A 27908-nucleotide genomic window follows, 5' to 3' on the forward strand; every position below is an offset into this window, starting at 1 on the left:
GATATATGTGTCAGAGGTGGAGGGAACGAGAAGTAGGACACCAAATTGGAGGTGGAAGGATGGAGTGAAAAATATTTTGAGTGATCAGGGCCTGAAAATACAGGAGGGTGAAAGGCATGCAAGGAATAAAGTGAACTGGAACTACATGACATACCAGGGTCGACGTGTTGTCGATGGACTGAACCAGGGAATGTGAAGCGTCTGGGGTAAACCATGGTAAGTTTTGTGGGGCCTGGATGTGGAAAGGGAGCTGTGGTTTTGGTGCATTACACATGACAGCTAGAGACTGAGTGTGAACAAATGTGGCCTTTTTGTCTTTTCCTAGCGCTACCTTGCAAGCGTGCGGGGGGAGGGGATGTGTTTCATGTGTGGTGGGGTGGCGACGGGAATGGATGAAGGCAGCAAGTATGAATATGCACACGTGTATATATGTATATGTCTGTGTATGTATATGTATGTATATGTTGAACTGTATAGGTATGCATATGTGTGTGTGCAGGCATCTGATGATACATGTGTATCTGGGTGGGTTGGGCCTTCTTTCGTCTGTTTTCTTGTGCTACCTCGCTAATGCAGGAGACAGAGACTAAGTATAATAAGAAAACAATACAAGAATTTTAGACCGCTGTTGCTTTCTACAAGATACAGGTGAGTTGTATGATATTCTTTCTCCCCTATCCCTAAAGACAGCACTTGTACCCAAACCTTACTGCTTCTCCCACTTAAGTGAGGTAGTGTCAGAAGAAAAAGATCAGCAGCTCATATGAACACATCCACTTTCTAGCAAAAATTTATCAAGTATAACTTCTAAACATTATGATGAGATGAAAAATGGTAACATTAATAAACACTGTTACCTTAGGAATATTATTAGGCTTCACCGTGAGATGGCGCACTATATACACACTTATTGGCCCTCTCTTCATAAACAATATTGGAAACTTTTGTCAATGGAAAAAACCAGTGAAAAAAGATGGCTCATATATTGTATTACAGTACTACACAGTATCTTTTAACAGTACTCTACAGTATCTTGTAATGTGAATCAAACAATAATTACACATCAGAAATATTATAATTTCCTTCCAGTATATGCAATAATTTCATAGAGGATATAATTCACTTCAATTATTGGCCACTACGCACCAGTGCAAGGGTCATGTATGTACTGTAAATTATTGTTCTATTCCTTGTGTATGATGTGTTTTGATTTGTATATACTAGAATTGTGCTGCAGAGTGAATACAGTACTTATAAAACAAATACTGAATCAGGTGATAAAACATGTACCTGCATCATCTGAAGACTAAGTATATCTATATGGATGGAAATTGGCTGCGATTTCAGCCTTCAAATTCTCAATCTTTATATCTCAAGGTTACATTAATAGTTATAAGAAAGGTACAACAATGTATTTTCAGTTTCTTGCACAGGTCCAAGACAAGACTGCATGCAGGGAATAGGGTAAGGGCCTTGGCCTTGGATTATGAGTCATGTAGTGCAACAGAAAGAGCATGTCTAAGGCTGGGAAAAGGACAATAGAAATGCAGCACACAGAGATAAGATGCAAAATTAATTACTCTATATATACTGCTGTATCTGAACTGTAGTTGCATTTACAAGCTGAGCAAAGGATAAATATATACAAAAATAATCTGTGACTTATAATGCAAATTTTGATACAATGCAGCTACTTTAAATAAACAACTGCATTATAAATAACTCCTCTGTGTATATATATATATATATATATATATATATATATATATATATATATATATATATATCTGAGTGCTTGTTTTCATATTTCTACATGCAATAAGGTTAGGAAGAAATTCTACCTTTCTTAAATAATTTTCAGTTTCCACTGTAGTGTGTGTATATGTGACTGCAGTTTCTACCTATTACAAATTATCATATTTTCCTTAATCTTCAGGATTCTGTGTGTTCTGCAATGCTTTCAATACTAATGTCCGACATGTTACAAAAAGGATAAAGCACATACAATTACACATAAATAGATTGTATTTACTTTGATGAACATCACAGAACACAGCATTTTGACATGACGAAATAAACAGTTCATGAACAAAAAATTTTTCTTGTTCTGCATCTAAATATTGAAAATAAACTATTCATATTGACAAAAACAAATTATATGATTTTCCAAAACTAAACACTCTCAATATTACTGTTAATTCAGAGGCACAAAACTTGTTATTGAGCAGCTAAATGTGAACTAGTGCAAAGCTGCCATAAATATTGATACATAATGCACCTTCTAACAAAGAAACAAGATGCTGCAAAGGATGAAATATACAACTTTTATGTACACTATCCCTCAAACGTGATCTCATATTAAATATCTTGGTGTGATTAAAGGGTTTGAGTGGGATACATGAGATTCACATTTCTTGAGAGACAGTCCAAGTTTCTACCATTTGATATGAAAGCTGAAAAAACCAACAGCAGTAATTACCTCAAGAAGATAATTATCTTTCAAGATGAATGAAGATGGAACACTAGCTAAAGAATACTATCACAAGCAATAGATTTTTAAGTACAGAACTTGCTTCATTATAGGCAGGATTATGCATCAACTTCCTACATTTTGCACCAACATGGACTGACAACATTAATTTTAGATGCATGACAATGGACTGGGGAATGAATCCTACTTACTTTGAGAGATAAAGAGGTTAATTGATGAAATTCGAGGATGAGAGTTGTGCAGAGTAATTACAAATACCAAATAAATACTTCATTCACACTGGTCAGCCGCCACAGCAGCTCAGCAGGTGATTGCGCACCAGCCTAGTTGTTGTGGTGAGATAAAAGCTTTTTAGCTTTCAAGAGGTACATTGAGAAAAATGGAAATGTAAAAAATATGTGCCATGACCAGTTCAAAAAGCAAAGTGCTGCCAGGTATGGCAATCTGAAAGCAAACAATAGTCTTCCTTTGAGACATTTGCTAACATTTGCTTAGCAATGCAACAAAATGTGTGCTTTAGTGTAAAAGGAGAGCTTGGCCCTCTAGCTAGCAACCTAGCAGCACTGCACATGAGTAGCAACCCTGGGAAATGGTGGTCTATTTTCCTTCCATCCCCGTATGGGCTAGAGGTATCTAGTACAGTATTAGTTTAGGAGGGAAGGGGGTTAAGGTATTCACCTGCTCCTGAAATGCACATCTAACATGGTGAATACCCCTGGCTTTGATATGAGGATGGAAAGAGTAGGCCATCTTAACCACTCTTGAAGAGAAGGATGGCAACTTGTCCCAGGTAAAAGTAGATAAAATGTTTTGTCTCGTGCGTTACATAACTTCCAAAATTGCGACCCACAATGCAATGCCAGGTGGGATTATATTTCTTGTCAAATTCTTTCTTGATGTATGCAGCAATATCCTGAAGTAAAAGAAAGATACACATTTCAGGAATGAATATTTAATCCAAATCCCATTACATTCCACAGAACTAATAAAATTCTTAAAAATTTTTCAGTGAAAACTGCTCAAATCTGGGATCTCATCCATATCAAAATCTATTACATGTCTTATTCTATTCATAATGCAGGATGGAATATTATTGATCCCCAATATGAAGACAAATCAGCATAAAAACAATGTCTCTGAAGTCATAAACTACAACTGCACATTGTATATGTATACATTTCTTTCATATCTATTTATATACCCGATCACTGTTTCCCCTATTAGCGAGTTTCCTGGCAACAGAAGAAGTAAGACCCATCCACTTATTTACAAACTCATATGCATACATGCACAAACACACACACACACAAATATACATATATTCCTATGAGTCCATGGGGAAAATGAAACACGGAAAGTTCCCAAGTGCACTTTCATGTAATAATCACATCATCAGGGGAGACACAAGAGAGAAATATGTCAGTTGATATACACTGAAGAGATAAAGTTAGGACGCCATGCATCACACTGTCAAATTCTCTCTGACAGTCCAGATATAACCAATCCAACCAGCCTTCCCTTTGTAAAACAGAGTTTACTCTTTCATGAAATTGTAGTCATTAACTTAGGTAAATTTTCCTCTGTAGAAACCCATCAATTTGTTGTCTGATTATCTTTTCCAGAACCTTACACACCACACTTATTTGTGAGACTGTCTTCTCACAGTCTCCTTTTTAAGTATGACATTTGCTCTTTTCAACTTCCTGTATTTGAGGCTTGAAGGACCTATGTTCCTACTATTTTTTATTTCACAAACAGCCCTGGTACCCGGTTAATGAACTCCATTTCCCAATCTATGTTAACATTAAAAATTGCCGAGGTCTATGAAGTTTCCATAATCATATCCACCCTTTGGAGCTTATCTACGCTCTATCAACTTGCTCATTTACTGCAGTCAAACTTGAACTTTGCAGGACCCCTTTCTCCAGTTGGTATATCATTAATAATATTCTTGACACCCATGCAAGTACGTGTGAAGATAAGAGCTAGTGTGTTCACTGACATGTTGATGAAATAAATTTTCCACTATAAACTCTAAGCCTTAAGGCTTCATGAATCCCTGTTACCATAAGTAAATTCCCTCAGTCTGTCTCCTTTTAATGAAATCCTTCATTATTAGTACTTTTTAAATTCTAAGGTGTGTGTTTTACTACTTCCTGTACCATCCTGATCATTCTTTCATTGTTATGTTTTATGTTTGTCCTGCATCACAGCAATTCCTCAGAGGATTATATAACACCATCATAATGCACATCTTTACTACTGTTACTCTCCACGTTATGTACTGTCTAAATAGGCCATCTTCCAATATTTCCTGAAACGTATGACTTTCATTCATTACGAATGCCAAACTTCCTCCTCCTCCTTTGCCTTCTCTTTCCCTCCTTACTATCATGTACCCTCCTGGCAAGAAAAGATGAGAAACCCTATCTTCAAAAAGCTTTATTTCTCAATTCCAACACCAGGTGTGTTTCACATAAGATCCCTAAATCCCAGCACTGTACCATTTACTACTGATCCATCTTCATCTATATACATTTTCACTGATATTTCCATAACTAAACATTCCTGATCTGTCTGCAGTACTACTGGGAGTGTTCCATTCTCTGAATTCATATGGTGCTTCTTGTTTTTTACCATCTAACTGTATTCTTTGTTTTCTCCCTCTCTTCCCTTGGTCTATCATATTCAATGAATATCCCTCTGAATTCTGCCTTGTTCTTTTTCTTTGCTTGACTAAGTATCTCCTGGATAGATGACTGCAGATCAAATGTATCCATTATTGGACATCCTCTTATATCTTGATTATAATCACTAATTCTTTCATCACTGAACTTATGCCTGGCAATTCCACAGCCACCAGTAATATTTTGTGAGGCATTTCTTTCTTCCTTCCCCCTTGCTTACCAAGGGCATCTTAACTACGTCTCTTCCTTGCATATCAACTGACAGTTTTACATCTATTTCAGTCTTGTATCTTCCCAGACAATGTGATCATTACATGAAAGTGCACTAGGGCACTTATCGAGATTCAATTTCCACGTGGTTATATGCATATACTAGATCATATGTACAACTGTGACCTCTTGCAGTATTTTTTCTTTTCATACATATTAGCAGTGGAATTTATTAAAAAAGGGGGTGACTGTATTGTTGACTGGTTGGTAAGGTTATTTAATGTATGTATGACTCATGGTGAGGTGCCTGAGGATTGGCGGAATGCGTGCATAGTGCCATTGTACAAAGGCAAAGGGGATAAGAGTGAGTGCTCAAATTACAGAGGTATAAGTTTGTTGAGTATTCCTGGTAAATTATATGGGAGGGTATTGATTGAGAGGGTGAAGGCATGTACAGAGCATCAGATTGGGGAAGAGCAGTGTGGTATCAGAAGTGGTAGAGGATGTGTGGATCAGGTGTTTGCTTTGAAGAATGTATGTGAGAAATACTTAGAAAAGCAAATGGATTTGTATGTAGCATTTATGGATCTGGAGAAGGCATATGATAGAGTTGATAGAGATGCTCTGTGGAAGGTTATTAAGAATATATGGTGTGGGAGGCAAGTTGTTAGAAGCAGTGAAAAGTTTTTATCGAGGATGTAAGGCATGTGTACGTGTAGGAAGAGAGGAAAGTGATTGGTTCTCAGTGAATGTAGGTTTGCGGCAGGGGTGTGTGATGTCTCCATGGTTGTTTAATTTGTTTATGGATGGGGTTGTTAGGGAGGTAAATGCAAGAGTTTTGGAAAGAGGGGCAAGTATGAAGTCTGTTGGGGATGAGAGAGCTTGGGAAGTGAGTCAGTTGTTGTTCGCTGATGATACAGCGCTGGTGGCTGATTCATGTGAGAAACTGCAGAAGCTGGTGACTGAGTTTGGTAAAGTGTGTGGAAGAAGAAAGTTAAGAGTAAATGTGAATAAGAGCAAGGTTATTAGGTACAGTAGGGTTGAGGGTCAAGTCAATTGGGAGGTGAGTTTGAATGGAGAAAAACTGGAGGAAGTGAAGTGTTTTAGATATCTGGGAGTGGATCTGGCAGCGGATGGAACCATGGAAGCGGAAGTGGATCATAGGGTGGGGGAGGGGGCGAAAATTCTGGGGGCCTTGAAGAATGTGTGGAAGTCGAGAACATTATCTCGGAAAGCAAAAATGGGTATGTCTGAAGGAATAGTGGTTCCAACAATGTTGTATGGTTGCGAGGCGTGGGCTATGGATAGAGTTGTGCGCAGGAGGATGGATGTGCTGGAAATGAGATGTTTGAGGACAATGTGTGGTGTGAGGTGGTTTGATCGAGTGAGTAACGTAAGGGTAAGAGAGATGTGTGGAAATAAAAAGAGCGTGGTTGAGAGAGCAGAGGAGGGTGTTTTGAAGTGGTTTGGGCACATGGAGAGAATGAGTGAGGAAAGATTGACCAAGAGGATATATGTGTCGGAGGTGGAGGGAACGAGGAGAAGAGGGAGACCAAATTGGAGGTGGAAAGATGGAGTGAAAAAGATTTTGTGTGATCGGGGCCTGAACATGCAGGAGGGTGAAAGGAGGGCAAGGAACAGAGTGAATTGGAGCGATGTGGTATACCGGGGTTGACGTGCTGTCAGTGGATTGAATCAGGGCATGTGAAGCGTCTGGGGAAAACCATGGAAGGCTGTGTAGGTATGTATATTTGCGTGTGTGGACGTATGTATATACATGTGTATGGGGGGGGGTTGGGCCATTTCTTTCGTCTGTTTCCTTGCGCTACCTCGCAAACGCAGGAGACAGCGACAAAGTATAAAAAAAAAAAAAAAAAAAAAAAAAAATATAGCCATATATATATTTTTAATTATCAATAATATACATAATTGCTGTTTCCAACATCAGCAAGGTAGTGCCAGGAAACAGACAAAGAATGGCCCATCCACTCAAATACACATATATGTGCATAAATGCCAATATATGCACATATACATACACATACATATACATATACACATGTGCATATTCATACTTGATACCTTCATCCATTCCTGTCGCCACCCCACCCCACAGGACACAGCATTGCTGCTCCCCACTTCAGTGAGGTAGTGCCAGGAAAAAAGACAAAAAACAAAAAAAAAAAAAAAAAGGCCACATTCGTTCACACTCAGTCTCTAGTTGTCATGAGCAATGCACCAAAACCATAGCTCCCTATCCATGTCCAAGCCCCACATACCTTTCCTTGGTTTACCCCAGATGCTTCACATGCTCTGTTTCAGTCCATTTACAGCACATTGACCCCGGTATACCACATCATTCTAATTCACTCTATCCCTTGCATGCCTCTCACCCTCCTGTATCTTCAGGCCCCAGTCACTCAAAATCTTTTTTGCTCCATCCTACCACCTCCATTTTGGTCTCTCACTTCTTGTTCCCTCCACTTCTGGCACATACATCCTCTTTGTCAATCATTTCACACTCATTCTCTCCATATGTCCACAGCATTTCAACACACCTGCTCTCTCGACCACTCTCTTTTTATTTCCATACATCTCTCTTACCCTTTCATTACCTACTCAATCAAAACACCTCATACCACATATTGTCCTCAAACATTCAATTTTCGACACATCCATCTTGCTCTGCATAACCCTTTTTATAGGCCATGCCTTGCAACCATATAATATGGTTGGGACTACTATTCCTTCAAACATACCTATTTTTGGTCTCCCAGATAACATTCTCTCTTCTCACACATTCTTCATTGCTCCCAGAACCTTTTCCCCTCCTCCCCCACCCGGTGACTCATTTCTGCTTCCATGGTTCCATTTGCTGCCAAATCCACTCCCAGTTATCTAGAACACTTTACTTCCTCTAATTTTTCTTCATTCAAACTTATAATACCCCAACTAACCTATCCTTTAGCCCTTGCTTCATTCACATTTACCCTCAACTTTCTCCTTTCACACACTTCCAAACTAAGTCATGAGCTTCTACAGTTTCACACTCGAATCAGTCACAAGTGTTGTATCATCAGCAAACAATTGAATCACTTCCCAAGCCCGATCATTCCCAACAGACTGCATACTCTTGCCTCTCTCCAAAGCTCTTGCATTTACCTACTTCCATCCCATCCATAAAGAAGTCAAACAACCAAACATATTCATCATTTCCCACATCAGCAAGGTAGCATCAACAACATACAGCCTTAGATGGAAAAATCCTCACTTAGCCCCCTTCTCTTTTCATTCTTTTGGAAAAGTAAAACCGGAGAGGAGGATTACCAGCCCCCCGTTCCCTCACAAGAAGGGTTTACATCTTTTATCTTGATATCATTTGGGGGGAACTGTTATAAATGATGGTCTGTATTGTACACCCTAGTTATATATTAGATCATTCCAGAGGAAAATTCTATTAGTCGATGTAGCACACAGTTTGGAGTACAGCTTACATCAAGGAACAAGCCCTGTGGAGTAAGGACTTGCAGGACCCTCTATCTTTGTGTAGGGGTTAACCAAAATAAAGCTGGTAGTAGCAAAAGCAACTGAATAACAGTGATGCAGAATAACACATGGATCAATCATGTCAGTAAGTAAAAGCCAAGAACTTTGCATTAAATCTAAGTACCTATACATACATTGGTGTCTGTCATGAAAGATACTTAATCAATCTGCACTTTTCACACATTTTCAGTGTTTGATCACAATGGTGTTTGAACTGTGTGATAAACTACTGAAGGTAAATGTAGCTACTCTAAGTAATATATAGTGACTTGAGACCAAACATACCTCTATCTGATACAATGCCAATTAAGGAAGGAAAACTACATGTCAAGAGAGGCATAATGCTTGCCAATTACCTAAGTCATGAAGAGATGGAAGCATTGAACCATTTATCGGGCACTTTCCTTAAGCCAGTCTTAACAGTTAAAACTTCGGCAATTTGTCCATTTAGTATGAAAACAGCAGAACAGCTTTTAAATTTTTTTGTCAAACCATAACTATACTACAAAATACCTTACCTTCTCAATGTTAAATTTCTCAATAGCCTGGGTGGCACAGTCAACAGCATCTTGCTGCATCTCCTCCGACATGTCGGCATTCTTTACCACGGCTTTGCGGTCTGACGACATCCTGTAAACAAAAAACTAATACAGAATATGCACACTGCTTTGAGAGCCTTTAATACAATTTCCAAGCTGAGTCTTAAAAAAATTGCAAGTCCATTAAATGTTGAAAATCAGGTGCATTATAATGGAACCTGCAATTCACAAATGAGCTGTGGCTAGTAACATCACCAAAGTTCAAGCTGTGGGTATGCAAAACAAACTGTCAGCTTTTAAGAGTAATATAAATAGTGCATTTCATTAATCCATGGAGTATACAAAAATATCAAAAACTATCAAATGAATGGCATTAATAAGATCATTTAAGGTGGATAAGCAACGGAACCACTAGCTTCATTAAAGTTTGATAAGGATACACTCTGCCCCTAAACATTTAATAATGATAACCTAATACTCCTGAAAGTGATAAGCTGCATGTGTATCTGTTTTCAAAATCTGTTAAACAACCACTACAAATGAAATAGCATGTAATGCTAGTTTAAGAATATAAGCTGTAAAATGGGGTAAGGGTCACTCATTAGGAAGCTGTAGATTATCTCCATGCTAATGAATCAATACTTGGATGAAACTCAAAATGCACCTATAAGCCTTTTCCAGTGGAGATAACGAAGGAGAAAGTTAGATTTTACGAAAAAGGTGAATATCACTGACCATTATTCCACAATCCTGGGAAAGCTGTTTTCAATTCTTAGGCAGACTTGAGTAATATTGGTACCATTCCAATAATGTTTATTCTTTGTGTTCTGTGCAAAAAATAAACATTACCAAAATGCCAAGAGAAAAAAAAAAGGCTTGCAAGTCAGTTAATTCATACCCAAATTCAAAACAAGTGTTAACTTTTATATGCACACTTGCCAAAATAAAACAAAGCTATCATAAAATCTTTAATCAGGACATTTATCCCAAAACACTGATATTAATACAAGGACTGGCAGGGCTGAAGGAGACATGAGGGCTTGAGGTAACCGGTCCATGCGACACCTGCCCTACCTTGCTAGTAGCGACGGGCAGCAGAACATCTACATCTACCCTAATCGCTCTCTACAATGCTGCAAGTGAACCCAATGCAAGCGAGTTATTAAACATAAAAGTTAAGGAGTCTTAAATAATTCTGCACTGCTCATTAATGTCAAAAGAGGCTCTGCAACTAACTGGCTAGCATTTACATCACTGGATGCTGTTGGAATTGGTCCCCCACCTTTTTTTTTTTTTTAAATCTTACCTCTAATATGCCAGTATATAAAATATGGAGGCCTAATACAATTGAAAAAATAAAGGGTAATATGTAACAAATACCAGTTCCATGTGTCAAAAGTAATAAGTATAAAACTGATCACTACTGGGATACATTTAAGCTAAAACACTGATAAGCTACATATGTAGTTATTTTTTTATATGAATAATAAAGAAAACTTCAAAGCAACATTCAATATTTGATACTGTCTTTGTTTTTTGGCAGTCCACTAAGATCAGATAGAACTTCCAATGTTCCTTATTCTAACGATCATCTGACCACAAGCAGTTGTCACAGAATAAATGACAAAACACACAAGTAATGTTATGACAAAAAAAAAATGTTACTAGTTAAAATACCAATCATGATCACTAAAGACTGTAAAGTAAACATACACATCTCAGATTACATAAGCAAACCAAGAATAAAAATACAGGCCATAACAGCTCCAGTTTATCACATTATACTCAACAGGAAAAATTTTGCTTGATGAAGACAGTTTCTAGCTATGGTTTCGTTTTTCTACCAAGATGATAGAAAATCACCGTAAATACTATAAATGATGTTATTCTTGCATGTGCAAGAATCTATTATTCTTTCCTATATCTAATTATCAAACTATCTTCAAAAAGCAAATGTCTTCAGAAAACCAGACCAACTAAAGCAAAAACTAAAATACTGCCAAAAATAATACAGATCATATAAACTCATTTACTCTAAATCAATACAGGCAGTGTAAGCCTAATATTAGTCAAACAGAACGGTATCATACAAAAAGTAGGACTATTAACAAAATATGCACCAAGAAAATCTCTGACCAGTTCTCTGTGGCAGTGGCTGAGAATACTTCTAGGCAAGTAGCTTTAGCCATTGCCATTAAGGACTAGTTAATGCTCACACCAACTGGGGGATTACTTTAAATCTCTTACAGTAAAGGCTGGTTAAACAAACTATCCTGTGTGGGCAAATTTCATCAACAGTGGAGAATTTCAGAAAAATACATCTATTTCAATAACTTAATGGTACTTATGGTCACATGTACTGTATGCAGCTACCCCAACCAGATATTCAATAATTCTTTAAAGACACCAACAAGTAAGGCCTTGTAATGAGGCTTTGAATTACCTTCTATTTGGGGAAGAAACCATGATCATCATTTTTCTAAATCATAATGTTAAAAAATCTAAGCCAAAGAAACAGAGAGAGGGAGGGAGAGAGAAAGAGAGAGAGAGAGAGAGAAGAGAGAGAGAGAGAGAGAGAGAGAGAGAGAGAGAGAGAGAGAGAGAGAGAGAGAGAGAGAAAGGGGGGGTACGCAGTCTGTTCTGGATGAGAGGGCTTGGGAAGTGTCAGTTCACTGATGATACAACACTGGTGGCTGATTCAGGTGAGAAACTGCAGAAGTTGGTGACTGAGTTTGGTAAACTGTGAATAAGAGCAAGGTAATTAGGTTTAGTAGGGTTGAGGGACAAGTTAACAGGGAGGTAAGTTTGAATGGAGAAAAACTGAAGGAAGTGGAGTGTTGTAGATATCTGGGAGTGGATTTAGCAGCGGATGGAACTATGGAAGCAGAAGTGAGTCACAAGGTGGGGGAGGGAGCGAAAGTTCTGGGAGCATTGAAGAATATGTGGAAGGTGAGAACATTATCTCGGAGAGCAAAAATGGGTATATTTGAAGGAAAAGTGGTTCCAACACTGTTATATGGTTGCAAGGCATGGGCTATAGATAGGGTTGTGTGGAGGGGGAGGATGTGTTGGACATGAAATGTTGAGGACAACATGCGTTGTGAGGTGGTTTGATCAAGTAAGTAATGAAAGGGGAAGAGAGATGTGTAGCAGTAAAAAGAGTGTGGTTGAGAGAGCAGAAGAGGGTGTATTGAAATGGTTAGGTCACAAGGAGATAATGAGTGAGGAAAGATTGACAGAGGATATGTGTCAGATGTGGAGGGAACACGGAGAAGCGGGAGACCAAACTGGAGGTGGAAAGATGGAGTGAAAAAGATTTTGATCGGTTAGGGCCTCAACATACAGGAGGGTGAAAGGCAGACAAGGAATAGAGTGAATTGGAATGATGTGGTATACCAGGGTCACGTACTGTCAATGGATTGAAGCAAGGCATGTGAAGCATCTGAGGTAAACCATGGAAAGGTCTGTGTGGCCTAGATGTGAAAAGAGAGCTGTGGTTTCGGTGCATTATATACAATAGAGACTGAGTGTGAAAGAATGTGGCCTTTTTTGTCTTTTCCTGGTGCTGCCTCACTGGGAGGATGCTGTTTTTGTGCGTGGCGGGGTGGCGATGGGAATGGATGAAGGCAGCAAGTATGGATATGTACATGTGTATATATGTATATGTCAGTTTTTTTTTTTTTTTCATACTATTCGCTATTTCCCACGATAGCGAGGTAGCGTTAAGAGCAGAGGACTGGGCCTTTGAGGGAATATCCTCACCTGGCCCTCTTCTCTGTTCCTTCTTTTTGAAAAAAAAAAAAAAAAAAAAAAAAAAATGTATATGTATATGTATGTATATGTGCGTTTATGTATATACATACACATGTGTGTATGAAGTCTGTTGGGGATGAGAGAGCTTGGGAAGTGAGTCAGTTGTTGTTCGCTGATGATACAGCGCTGGTGGCTGATTCATGTGAGAAACTGCAGAAGCTGGTGACTGAGTTTGGTAAAGTGTGTGAAAGAAGAAAGTTAAGAGTAAATGTGAATAAGAGCAAGGTTATTAGGTACAGTAGGGTTGAGGGTCAAGTCAATTGGGAGGTGAGTTTGAATGGAGAAAAACTGGAGGAAGTAAAGTGTTTTAGATATCTGGGAGTGGATCTGGCAGCGGATGGAACCATGGAAGCGGAAGTGGATCATAGGGTGGGGGAGGGGGCGAAAATTCTGGGAGCCTTGAAGAATGTGTGGAAGTCGAGAACACTATCTCGGAAAGCAAAAATGGGTATGTTTGAAGGAATAGTGGTTCCAACAATGCTGTATGGTTGCGAGGCGTGGGCTATGGATAGAGTGGTGCGCAGGAGGATGGATGTGCTGGAAATGAGATGTTTGAGGACAATGTGTGGTGTGAGGTGGTTTGATCGAGTAAGTAACGTAAGGGTAAGAGAGATGTGTGGAAATAAAAAGAGCGTGGTTGAGAGAGCAGAAGAGGGTGTTTTGAAATGGTTTGGGCACATGGAGAGAATGAGTGAGGAAAGGTTGACCAAGAGGATATATGTGTCGGAGGTGGAGGGAACGAGGAGAAGAGGGAGACCAAATTGGAGGTGGAAAGATGGAGTGAAAAAGATTTTGTGTGATCGGGGCCTGAACATGCAGGAGGGTGAAAGGAGGGCAAGGAATTGAGTGAATTGGAGGGATGTGGTATACCGGGGTTGACGTGCTGTCAGTGGATTGAATCAGGGCACGTGAAGCGTCTGGGGTAAACCATGGAAAGCTGTGTAGGTATGTATATTTGCGTGTGTGGACGTATGTATATACATGTGTATGGGGGGGGGGGGTTGGGCCATTTCTTTCGTCTGTTTCCTTGCGCTACCTCGCAAACGCGGGAGACAGCGGCAAAAAAAAAAAAAAAAAAAAAAAAAAAAAAAAAAAAAAAAAAAAAGTTTGAAATGAAGGTGAGCAAGAGCTATGTAAGGATTCCATCTTCGTGTTACATGTGCGTTATCCAAATTGCCAAATATCTGTTCAGGTTAACTAGCAGCAAAATGTTATATATAAATCAAGAAAAGATCCACAACCAAAGAAAAAAATTTTACATGAGGGCTCTCACCACAGCCTCCCAAACACTGAAACACAACTCCTCAATATCATTCAGATTATACTCAAGCTGAATTTTTGTGTAAATCAAAGTTAAATAACTTTGATCTTGTTTGTTCTGAAGACTATCATCCTGAGATAACTTGTGTGGGGTTTCAGATAAATTTTTCTATCATTCCCAGCAGACAAAAGCATAGTTTGGGCCATTTCTCTCTGTAGATGGCATTACAGGCACTTATTTACATGTGCAGTCGACACAATCCTGAGGTGTCTCTCTGAAGGGGTGCAAGTGTATGACTATGCAGGAAAAAAGATATCTAACAAGGATAGAAGCTGGCACTTGAGTAGTCCAGTAAACAAAATCAAAGATATGTCACATAGAAGGGGATGTAGGCACACGGAATTTTGTCCTTCCACTATTCACCATCAGTATGCCATGTAATAATGAATATGACACTCACAGAGATAATATTTCAAGATTTTACAAGCTTGGATTTGGTCAGTCTAGATGATGCTATAGGTTCACAGTAATCTTTATCTCTTATTGAGCTTGCCTGACCATTTGCTTTTGCTGGTAATAACATTGTCAGTTGCACAAATAATGAACAACAGAATAGGTAGCACTATTTCTAAAGTTTCCTTTATCCAGTGGTGGACTTACTATACATCCATCCCTTACCTTATGTGATTTCACTATTCTGTATGTGCAGAAGAAAGCGTGCCGAAACATATAATTTTCTCTGCATGTTTGTTGGCTCTCTTCTCTTCTGAGTGAATTGAGGGATTTGTATATTATAATATCTTGGTATATTTTGGCTGATATCAGGGTTTTGTCGTACTCCATCTGCAGTTCTTTTCTCTCATATTTTGCAAAAAGGGGTATGTTTGAAGGAGTAGTGGTTCCAACAATGTTATATGGTTATGAGGCATGGGCTATAGATAGGGTTATGCAGAGGGTGGATGTGTTGGAAATGAGATGTTTGAGGACGATATGTGGTGTGAGGTGGTTTGATTGAGTAAGTAATGAAAGGGATAAGAGAGATGTGTGGTAATAAAAAGAGTGTGGTTGAGAGAGCAGAAGAGGGTGTTTTGAAATGGTTTGGTCACATGGAGAGAATGAGTGAGGAAAGATTGACAAAGAGGATACGTGTCAGAGGTGGAGGGAACGAGAAGTGGGAGACTAAATTGGAGGTGGAAGGATGGAGTCAAAAAGATTTTGAGTGATCGGGCTTGAACATGCAGGAGAGTGAAAGGCGTGCAAGGAATAGTGAACTGGAATGATGTGGTATACCGGGGCCGATGTGCTGTCAGTGGATTGAACCAGGGCATATGAAGCATCTAGGGTAAACTATGGAAAGTTTTGTGGGGCCTGGATGTGGAAAGGGAGCTGTGGTTTCAGTGCATTATACATGACAGCTAGAGACTGAGTGTGAATGAATGTGGCCTTTGTTGTCTTTTCCTAGTGCTACCTCACGCACATGCGGGGGGTCATTTCATGTGTCGTGGGATGGCAATGAACGAAGGCAGCAAGTATGAATTATGTACATATGTATATGTGTATATGTATATATATGTATACGATGAAATGTATAGGTATGTATATGTGCATGTGTGGACGTGTATGTATATACATGTGTATGTGGGTGGGTTGTGCCATTCTTTCGTCTGTTTCCTTGGGCTACCTTTCTAACGCAGGAGACAGCGACGAAGTACAATACTAATAATACTAATAACAATGTAGATGATTATCAATTAAGGCATTAAGTGCAAACCTTCTGAAGAAACTTTTGTAGAAAAAATATATGAAAAACACAATTTCCAGTATCATTTTATCATTTATGTGCTGAATGTTTTCATACTACGAGAGTGAGAGCTACACAAGGATTCTAACTCCTTAAGCTATTTTTGTTTACATTTTTTATTCTTTTATATGTAAACGATTATTAATTCGCTTTTTAAGTAAGAACCTTCTGAAGAGATCTGTGTAAAAAAAATGTGAAAAACATGAAAAACACAATTTACTGCATCACGCTAACACTCATATCTTGAGTGTTTTGAAATGAAGAGGTTTACTAACACTTATGAGGAGGTAAAGTAAATCAATTTCACCTTTTTTCTCCTGTTTTTCTGAATAAGTATAAAATCATTAATTCTTTCATTTGGTAAAACTTACTTAAAAGTAGAAAAATATATGAAAAAAATACAATACATTGCATCACCGAATTTCAATATTTTCAAAAACAATAACAATAGCTAAGTAAGGATTCCATCTCCTTAGGCTATTTCCCAATATTATTAACCACTGAATTTCAATATTTTCAAAAACAATGACAACAATAGCAAAGTAAGGATTCCATCTCCTTAGGCTATTTCCCGATATTATTAATTTATGCATTATGTAAGAACTTCCTGAAGAGATCTGTGTACAGAAAATATAATGAAAGTACAGCTGAACAAATCATTTTACCAGTTACAATTCATATTGACTGTTTTGAAATAAGGGAAGGCCTGACATTTATGATGGAGTAAGACTTCCATTTCTAACATCTACATTTTTCTGAATATGTTGATAATTACAAATCTATGCATTAGGTGAAAAATTGAAGAAAACTTCCAAAAAAAAAAAAAAATTAGAAAAATGCCATTCACAGTATTATTCATCTACTATAATTTCAATGTTGCAAACCCAAGTTGATCTCGAGTGTTGGTACAATACATAGTAATGTCAGCACTATCAACATTTTTTTTTTTTATGAATTGGTAAATAACTGTTGTCTTTCCTGACTGTATGTACACTCTCCCAAATTTTTGGCATCCTAGGCTTGAGGTCTCTAATAACGTACAACTTACCAACCGAGATTAAAACTTGACTTCACTGCTATCCTTACAACTGCATCAAGGTGGCAGTGAAGTCATTCTGATCTCAGTTGGCCAGTTGTAGATTATTAGAAACTTCAGGCCTAGGGGGCAGATACTTTTTTGGGAGAGTGTACATATAAATGTTATCGAGGGCCTCTGGCCCCTTACACTGTATTTACAATGAAAATCAATGAAACGAAATTCAGACAATGGAGATTTGGGTGATTTCTCAGTCTCTTCAATGAGAAATACAACTTCAGTATGTTTTACTTAATCCTATCTCTCATTGCTCTTTGCACTTTAGAAACTTTTCACAAATTTAATGTAAGCATGTCAATAATGATTCACAGCTCTGGCACAATTTCCTTCCTTATCCTGATCAAGAACACATCATTAGTTGCCCAACTTTGGTAAATACAACATCTACTGTTGTGATTAGAGAATTTTTTTTCTATAACCCAGCAGGTTTCCAAAAGTTGAGGTTCTAGAGGATCTGGCATTTAGTGTCCAAGTTCTGAAGGATACACTGTGCTCCTACTTTATCTATTCATGTCAAAATCTATTTAAGCCTAATCATTGATTTATATAATCTTCATAAATATATGAAGTGAACTGTTTAGATTATCACTTTAGCTACGGCCCAGCCTTGGCTGTGGGGGTGGACTCCCCCACCCCCAAAGACTCCACGAAGTTCCACATCAAAATCAGCTTTTGATATTAAGTGACAATGTTCTGCAATGTTAAGTATTATTTAGAGAGTACAAGAGTTGTGATGAGCGATTGGAGCATTACCACATATCACATTCTACAATGTTACATACAATGGATTATGCTGTATCAAGGAAAGTGTTCAGAGATTTATGTTGGAGTAGGTTAAACACATGCAAAATGTCAGCAGAGTCTCTGAAAGCTTCACCTAACCTCTAATAGCTGGCAATGTTTATGACAAAAATATGCCATTGTTAACATGGTTTACTGTAGGGACCACATGGAATAGATACTTATTGGAAGGCAGGACGAACAGCCACTCATCCTGTCAAATTAGATGACATTCAGCAGAAATTGGCATAATGCCTAACCACTTAATCACTGGAGGTCTGGTATACCGTAACTAGAAAACTGAAAAGAAACCCTTTCCCTGCAGCAGTCTTGATATCTACTAGATACTGTTTGAGGTATTCCCAAATATTCTAAGAAAAAAGAAGAAATAACTCCATAAGATTGTTGCTACTTAACAACTTAGTTTTCTTAGTATAATGATATACAACAGCCTGGTGAAACAGTTTGTCAGTAGTATGCAATGTCAGGTGTACGAGGTACTCCAGGGGTACTGTCAGACATACACACAGACATGGTATTTTTGCAAGTGTTTTTGTCAGAAATAAATGCTTATAATGGGTCTCCACCAATAACGTCTATCTTTCCGTAAGTGTCATAATGTCACATAATGATAGGGCACAGAACACACAAGCCTTCTGGACATCAGATTGACACATTCGTGGATGGGTAAAAATTAGTCTGTGCGTTGTTACAAGCATTATTAGCTATCCCTTCAGTCCTGAGGCAGAGGTGACCAAATCAAGTTTTAAGTGTAAAAACCCAAACACATAGAAAAGAAAAAAAAAAAAAAAAAAAAATACTGGGATGCCTGTGTTCCAGCCACAGTAAATGGGTTATCATAAATGCCAGCTAGGGTAGTTGGACGATATTTTCCAAGGTTCTGTTTACTTTTATTGCAAGCCTTTCACCTACTTTTGCATTCACCATAGCAGAAAATAAGTAATGCTCCAAATCACGCTCTGCAACTCGAGAGAAAAAATAAAAGGCGAGCTTTCATAAGATAGCTACACTGAAAATCTACTGTTTTATATGGTGTCATCAATGTCAGTCAGTATGGCATACCCCTAAAAAGGGGAAAGGGAGCCCTAAACAAAAGGGGGAGAGAGAGAGAGAGAGAGAGAGAGAGAGAGAGAGAGAGAGAGAGAGAGAGAGAGAGAGAGAGAGAGAGAGAGAGAGAGAGAATTACAAAAAGTGTAGGATTAGCTTGTAAAATTACTGGTAAAACACCTCTAGACATCATGAGAACCCATGATATTTCAACTTGCTTCATCTAGAGGCCAAAATTTACCATAAATCTTTAACAGTCTATGTACTGACAAAATTTTTTACTAAATGGTAAAGAAGGTGCTAAAACTTTTTCTTATGCACATAAATATGTACAGTGCCCAACGTCAAATACAGATCATCATAATGCATATCATTAACAAATCACCGAAAATAAGGTAACTAATGGTTAAGAGATTTAGAAAGATTTTCGTTACCTGCTTATTCATAATAGTGTTTCATTTGCTTTTACAATAATTACAAATTTTTTCTGATCTTCATGGCCCTCCCTATTATCAATTCAACTATTTAACTTCCTGTATCTCTGATGCTCGTTCCCTTCTGGAACAGCTAAAGTCTTCATAACTGGTGAACTCCAATGCTGCTTCTTAGCCTTACTGCTTCACCATTAACAGGCCATAAGCAGAGGGCAACTCTAGTGCCATGTTTTCAAAGGCTATTACCTAATGTTCCCATCGACTACTACTGCCTAATGCTCCAACCTACTACTTCTACCTATAATGATGAAGTGAAACACCCGTAAGTCATTCATCATTATAGAAAACAAATCTCCCTGCATGTATTCATGTCTAGCATTGAACTGCCACGATCATTTCTCAAAATAGTGATTAATATTTGGTAAACGAAAAAGTAAATAATTGGATTATAATGTATTACACTGGTTTTGACTGGCAATTATGTAAGACTGGGTCTCCCTAAACAATTAGCAGACTTGTAGAAAAAGGTCATTTACATATAAGACATTAGCAGGTGGGGTTTGTAAAATGAAAAAAACTTAGTGTTATCTGATGAAATGTCAGCAAAACAGTGCAGTGCGTACTGCCATCTCAGCAATATACTCTCACAAAAATTTTTTTATTTCTCCCCGAGTACAACGAGGCACATTTCACTTACTTCTTCGTTGTTTCAATTTTCTCATATCACGTCCTTTCACAGATAGACCAGTTTTTCAATGACCACAAAGTATGGTGTCACATCACTGGGTTGGAGATTACAAAGCAAATTCATGACATACATACTATTCCTCGGGACAGAGGAGAAAGAACACTGCCCATGTATTCTCTTCACGTTGCAGAAGGCAACTAAGAGGGGCAGGAGAGACAGGTTGGAAATCCCCTCCTCCATTATTACTTTCCAAAAGATAAGATAGAGGAAGGAGCCATGCAGGTTTTTTCCTTTAAGGCTGTCATCTGATCTTAACATTAACTCATTCATGTGGGAAACAGTGAACATGTATGATGAGAAAGATAACACAGAAAAACAATACTGTTGATATAAACATATTTCATCATTCATTTGGGTATTCTGCAGATTTCAACAGAAGCCAGACCGGCTCATGCCAACCATTTGTCCCCTAGTACTTGCAAATACTTTAGCTCTGATGACAGTGTCTCCAAACATATACTAACACTTCAATAAACTTAACCAAACCTAACTGAAGGTAATACAACCAAACCAAATTTTAAATAAACCTAAGGTTGGAGGTGAAGTCTCAGCAGGAGCGAAAGTGTTGGGTAAGTACTTCAGACTCTATGGCAATCCTGTTAGGTTTTGATGGAATTCAGCAGCATTTGGAGTTCAGGGATACAAGGTGAGACTGATTGGTATGAGTGTTCTAACACCACACCTTGCCTGTACTTCAATGTCCTTCCCAATAATTTTTTTCCTCTTACCTTTTTTGTAGGTTAATATACTTGCCTCATTAAAAAAAATGCAATAAACGATTCCTTTCCACCATTCATTAAGCATAGCTTTCAATATGATTTTTAATTTTTTTTCTAGAACATCCAGGTATCTGAGGGATGACAGACCACTGCAACAACTTTTCTTCAAAGGGATAAGTAGACTCATCCCAAGCAGTAATGACACAAGAATGTAAATCGTTCCCATTCTGATTTCTACGACTACCTGACCCTTGTTCAAAGGTTTTGAAGATAATGCCGAGTTAAATGTGCAATCTATGACAGCTAACTTCATATATATATATATATATATATATATATATATATATATATATATATATATATATATATATATATCAGTACTGCAAATCCTTCCTGCACTATCAGTTACAACAGTCCCCCTCTGCCTACAAACTACAATGGCTATAAGTCATATAGCTATTACCAAAATAAATGTCAACCGGCTTGCCTCCTTATAGGGAATTGCCCCAACATGATATAGAAACATTCTAATGATACTTCCACCAGTACACATATACATGCGTATATCATCGGTCATATCCACTTCTGCTGCCAACACCTTGGATAGTAAATTAACGCTCCAAGGAATGTAAGCCACCAACTAGCCTAATCAATCAGAGATAGAGTATGAGCACGTGCTGCATTGTGTCACACCAAAACAATCACTGGATATTAATTTTCAAATATGTAGAATACAAAGAAACAACAAAGTAAAGGCATTACTAAATTATATTTAAAACTTGAAGGTAATGCACACTGGGGTTTCACGACGCCTCATGGGTAGCTTCCTTGTAACTAGTATGCAGACGACGCACAAACTATAATAAGCCAGTCTACACTCTCTACAGTACTACATAAAGCTTCTCCCCTACACAGGTAAACATAAGTTCAACGATAAAACAATAATCACCTGGCGAGCTTATATGAAGGAACGGTTTAAGTGGGTTGGGTTGGAAGGGGGTCCGATCAGTAGTCTGTCACTTGTCCCGCTGCCTGCCTGACTGCCGCCGGCTGTCTCGAGCCCTCATTGGTCCACACCCCGCGTCTTCTGGCCGCGTCTTCTGGCAGACCACAATGCTCTCAGAACAGGCGCGCGCTATTTAATTGTCTTGAAATCAAAGCTGTTAATTCATTATTCATATAAAGAAAATTAACTTTGAGTTAGCATGAAACCATGGTAAACGAAGCAGCAACGATATATTTTTATGCACGTGTCTGAAAATGGAATACTTTGAATGGTTTCGAAGTCCCAATTGGTAATGCTGATTCACTCGAAGGACCTAGAAACTAGTGGAACAGATAATCTCAAGACAGAGAACTTCACAAAACATTTTTGATTAATCAGACATATGTGGAAGTGCCTGAACTCCATAATTCACACAGGGGAAACGCAAGGTAATTGGAGAACATCACGGACAAACATGATACCCAAAGCAAAGAACCTAACATTAAGGCCTAAAACGATTATCTTTATATATATATATATATATATATATATATATATATATATATATATATATATATATATATATATAATCAGTGGGCACCTGATATCAAATTGAGAACCATGTATATGAGAATAAAGGGACTAAAAAAAATCATAGCATTAGAGAAAACATCAAGTTACAGCATTGATTCCGTTTAGGAAGTTAATTAATGTACAAATGAACTAAAACGTGCATACAAATTCAATAGATATATTACACATATTCACAAAGGGGTAAAACATGTGTTAGAGAAATGATAAAAAAAAAAAAAATAGCCGGATAAGAAAGGGATGTACGGCCTTCCATATAGCTGTCCGGTCTACCTCATATTTCACACGGCATTAAAACATCAAAGATCTTCAAAAACCTGAAAGAGACATCCCTCAAAGGAGAAGCTGTATATAGACAAATTTAAGGATCACTGAAATAAACACAAGAAAATGTAAGGATTATGGAATGATTAATTATCTGCAATATACCACAGAGGAAAATGAAAATGACTTATTCGAAACAATGACACATGAAATAAGAATGGATGAAAAGAAACAAAGTACAGAACCACACGTTGCCAACCCAAATTACTTTGTAAGAAAATTGCTCTTTGAAATCAATGATATTAGATATACAAAAAAAAAATGATTAACAGATCTTAGAGACTGATGAAATGAATGAGGAAATATAGAAGAGTGTGAATACATTAGTCAATATGAAATAAGTTTACTGCACAGACGAGGGGCAGATGAAAATGCAAAACCTGTCGAGAAAACCGAACTGAAGTGAACGGTATCTCGTCTGGTGTAGTAAAAACCAATCGAGAACAAAGGCATAAAAGACGGGCGTAAAATAAATCATCACAGCCACAGAATAACACGCTCTGAAGAACGTATAAAAGTGAAGTACCTTTCTCTCGTGAGAGAGACCTTAACAAAGAGAAGTCGAAGGTAGATCTTTCGGAGTGGTCATCGGCCCTTGGAATATAAATCGATGCACTTGCTCTGCGCCTGGTATTCATACATCTACAGGGGGAGCTGTGCCTCCAAGTGGCTAACCTTAATCTCTCCTCAAATCAGGAATGTAAGACATGAATGTAACCGTACGTTGCAGACGTATTGTAATATTAGCTACCTCACTTGAACTTTATTTCACCCTGATTTAACATCCTTGTCACTGCCTTTGTGAACATCGTCACTTGAAGGCCACCGCAACGTTTATTTATATAGAAAAATGTTTATATCGGTTACCTTTTTTTCATTTGGCCTTTTAAGCTATTAAGTAATGTGTATTTTGAAATTTTTAGCCTCTAACGGCATTCACTGATTACGTCCTTAAATCTCAAACATGGAGGCTGATGAGTCAACATGAATGGATTTAGCAAAGCGAGTGGCATCGACATTGGGCTGATCAGTACAGCAGGAGGATGAAAGATGTAATTCTGTGATGATTCCTAGACTTGGAGGTAGACCACTGGCGGCGGAAACTAGGGGGGGGGGGGGGCGCTGCGCCCCACCTCACCCTAGCACCGGGGGCGGAGCACCCCCTTGCTCAGGTTCCGCTCCCCCGCTGATTTCAAAGGATCTGATGAAACCATTATTACATCAGAACATCTAAGGTGCTTAAAATACTTGCCATTGACGGTAACATCTTTATTTACTCAGTTCAGTTTCCTGACTCTAGTTACTTGACGTAAATCACTGATGGTGTGTGGAATGTGATGTGTGGAAATATAAATGGTGTCAAATTTCTTCGTCATGTTAGTTAAAGATTCTGCGAAAGAATTGTTTGAAAAATGTTGACATGACATGTATAAAATATTTTTTCTACTAACAGTTGAGAATATTTATATATATTCGCTGATCTATTCATGTTTAATTAAGTGACAGGTGAGACCTTAGTTAAAGTTGGCAAAGATGAAATGGGAAAACTAAGTTTTTATATCTTACTATTAGACATAGCTAACTCCATTATCTAATACTTCTTATTGGTTTCCTTTATATGACAGAGAGAAGGAAAAAGCTAGCGAAGCCAGCCAAGTTATCGCCACAGCCTAACGGAGCTGTGGGCGGGCCTAGCGTAGCAGTGCCTCTACGTAAGGCTTAACTAAGACTATGTAGTACTTTTAATTCTGCCATGAATAACTTCGGAGGAATAATACCCTCTTTACTTATTCCCCCTTCCGCTCTTTCTATACTAATGACTAACTGTAGTCTAAATACTGATATTGCATTTTCAAGTGTCTTATCATTTCTGTGTATAAATACCATACATTCCTTGTCTTTACAAAGCGTGAAAACAGAACTTTAGCGACGGAATCACACACCATTCCGTAAGGTATGGAAATCATGTCAAGAGGTCTTCCACACTTCCACACTATATCGTTCCGTCACTTCTTAATTCTGCTCGTTTGTACGACTGAGTAGAATTAAGGGCGCAGATATCAACTATATATATATATATATATATATATATATATATATATATATATATATATATATATATATATATATATAGATAGATAGATAGATAGATAGATATAGATATATATATCATACATTCGCCATTTCCCGCGTCAGCGAGGTAGAGTTTGGAACAGAGTACTGAGCCTAAGAGGGAAAAGCCTCACTTGGCCCCCTTCTCTGTGTTCTCAATTTTCCGCGTAGTGAGTTGGCGCCAGAAACAGACGAGAAACGACCTCACTTTCTTTAGCTGGCATACATATGTACCAAAACCAGTACTCCGCTATCCACAGCCAAGTCCCACAGACTTTTCTGTGGTTTTCCCCTGACCGCTTTATATGCCCACTGACAGCATGTCGCCCCCTGTATACCATATTGTTCCAATTCATTTCACCCCATGCAAACTTTACCATCATCTTGTTTATGTAGGCCCCGATCACCCAAAGCATCTTTCACTCTATCTTACTATCTTGTCCTTGGTCTTCCCTTTGTTGTTCTTGATCCTTTCATTTTTGACATATGTACCTTCCTGGTTAACCTCTCCTCCCTCATCCTCTCCATATGTCCGAACCATTCCAATATACCCTCTTCTGCCCTCTCAGACATACATTTCTTACAACCACACACACATAACTTACCCCATAATTTCGTACTCGATCAGCGCTCCACACGCCACATATGGTCCCCAGGCGTTTCATTTCCAACACATCCACCATCTTCCGTATTTATTTTTTTTTTTTTTTTATCTAGGGCCCACGCCTCTCATCCACACGACGTCGTTGGGGGTAGTAAATCAAACATACCCATCTTTATAGTGACCTCTCTTTCCACACACTCCTCAGTGCATCCCGAACACTCACCCCTCACTCACATCAGCTTATATCAACTCTCATGGTTCCATCCGATGCCATATCCACTTCCAGTTATCGAAAACGCTCCACTTCCTCGATGTTCTGTCCATTTTAAATCACACTCCAACCAACCCGCCTATCTCCCCAGTTTGACTTCAGAACCTTACTTTTATTGCCATCAACTCTTAGCTTTTTCCTCTTGACATACAGTCCCTTTTTTAGACATCAGCTTCTACAGTTTCTCGCGAGAATCTGTTACCAAAGCCGTATCATCAGCAAACAGAAATAGATTCATCTCCCAGGCTCTGCACTCCCAAAAAGACTACTGATCCACCCCTCTCTACAAGACCCTCGTTTTTACCTCCCTAACCATCACATCCATAAACCGTGTAAGCATCCATGATGACATTACGCATCCTTGTCTCGGATTCACCTTCACCTGGCACCACACACTCTCCTCCCTGTTTATCAGCACACATTCCTTACTCTCTGGAAAGAAACTTCTCACCGCTTCTAGCAGCTTTCCTCCCACATCATATAATCGTCATAACTTCCACAAAGGATCTCCATGAACCCTTTCGTACGCTTAGTCCTGATCCATAAATGCCACACAGTCTAATCTTCTCTTTCCTTAAATAACTTTCACACAAATTCTTCAAAGCAAACACCTGATTCAAACATTATTTACCATTGCTAAAGCCAAATTGTTCCTTCCCAGTCTGATGCACTATGCTTACCACCACCCTCTCCAGGTATACTCAAACACTTATATTTCTGTAATTCATACATTTAACTGAGTTACCCTTGCCCGTATACAGTGGCACTATACAGGCATTCAACAAATCATCAAGCACCTTACCTTGAGGCACACATGCATTCAACATCCTAATTGAAAAATCAACATTTTCACCTCTTTCCCATCCACTCCTGCTGCATTGCCACATATCATGTTATGCAAGATATTCACCACCACTTCTCTTTTCACCGAACCACTTGCCATGACTCACTCGTCCAAAACAATCCAAAATCTGTCACCTCATCGTCTAACACATTTAATCGTCCTTCAAAACCCCCACTTCTTCTCATCTTCGTTGCCTCTTCATGATACTTCCCTTTGTTCTCCTGTTATCCTCATAATATTCAGCACCATCCAAAACACTTTCGTATACTCCCTTAAGTTTGCCTATACTCTTTCGCCTCTACTCTCATTAGCCCTCTCTGTCCGAGCACCTTCATCTCAACCCCTTCCTCGCCCCTTCCTCCCATACATCTCGCAATCACTCGCTCCCCTTCATTGAAGGTAATGCCCATAAGCTCTTTTTCTATTTCTCTAACAACTTTCTCGTGTATATATATATATATATATATATATATATATATATATATATATATATATATATATATATATATATATATATGCTAGCTGTCACCAAGCGATGCACGGAAAAAAACATACGAATTATGTAATTAAATCTTTTTAAGAAATGGCCTTTGTAGACTTTCAAATAGCCTTCAATGCAGACTGTAAAAAAAAAAACTTCAATTTGTGGTGACTTCTGAGCTGAATGAGCACTATGAAGCTATAGTAAGTGGACTTTGTTGGCCTTTAAGGCTAGTCTCTGGTACCCTGGGATCCTGCCTTTAATCCTGAGCTAACTTGGTTACAATCTGGAGCAGCGAAGTGAACTACGTATAACTTATTAGACAACTATGGCATTTAATGGACTCTAATCGTGTGTTAGCCTCAAACTTTGCTCAGATTCTGAAGTTCCTACCAATAATTTGGGGCCTCACGGTGCTCCATGAAGCTACATTAAGTCTGAACATTGAAGAGAGGCCATTTTTGACCTTTACGGCCAGCCTCTAGTACTATGCATTTTGCCTT

The 27908-nt window shown here is 38.4% G+C and overlaps 1 protein-coding gene across 2 annotated transcripts; it reads right to left on the bottom strand.

The window, feature by feature from the left end:
- Nucleotides 1-2007: 2007 nt before the first annotated feature.
- On the bottom strand, nt 2008-22299 carry LOC139757599 (dynein light chain 1, cytoplasmic). 2 transcript variants are annotated; one of them, XM_071678235.1, is made up of 4 exons: nt 22143-22240; nt 10548-10606; nt 9453-9564; nt 2008-3404 (listed from the first exon to the last, which is right to left on the bottom strand). In XM_071678235.1, exons 2-4 carry the CDS (start codon nt 10574-10576, stop codon nt 3243-3245), a joined length of 303 nt encoding a protein of 100 aa, XP_071534336.1. In that variant the 5' UTR covers nt 10577-10606; nt 22143-22240; the 3' UTR covers nt 2008-3242. The 2 variants fall into 2 exon arrangements, with proteins under 2 accessions (XP_071534336.1, XP_071534343.1); XM_071678242.1 differs by lacking the exon at nt 10548-10606 and having other exon boundaries at nt 22143-22299.
- Nucleotides 22300-27908: the final 5609 nt, after the last annotated feature.

The sequence above is a fragment of the Panulirus ornatus genome, chromosome 2 (assembly GCF_036320965.1).
Source record: "Panulirus ornatus isolate Po-2019 chromosome 2, ASM3632096v1, whole genome shotgun sequence".
Taxonomy (NCBI): domain Eukaryota; kingdom Metazoa; phylum Arthropoda; class Malacostraca; order Decapoda; family Palinuridae; genus Panulirus; species Panulirus ornatus.

What these genes read in the sequence shown, in the direction of transcription:
- LOC139757599 (XM_071678235.1), bottom strand. Translation starts at nt 10,576, where the DNA reads ATGTTCTGCTGCCCGTCGCTACTAGCAAG. An exon ending in TGCCCGTCGCTACTAGCAAG is followed by an intron (nt 9,565 to 10,547) that starts GTAGGGCAGGTG and finishes TTTTGTTTACAG; the next exon opens with GATGTCGTCAGACCGCAAAG. An exon ending in AGAAATTTAACATTGAGAAG is followed by an intron (nt 3,405 to 9,452) that starts GTAAGGTATTTT and finishes CTTTTACTTCAG; the next exon opens with GATATTGCTGCATACATCAA.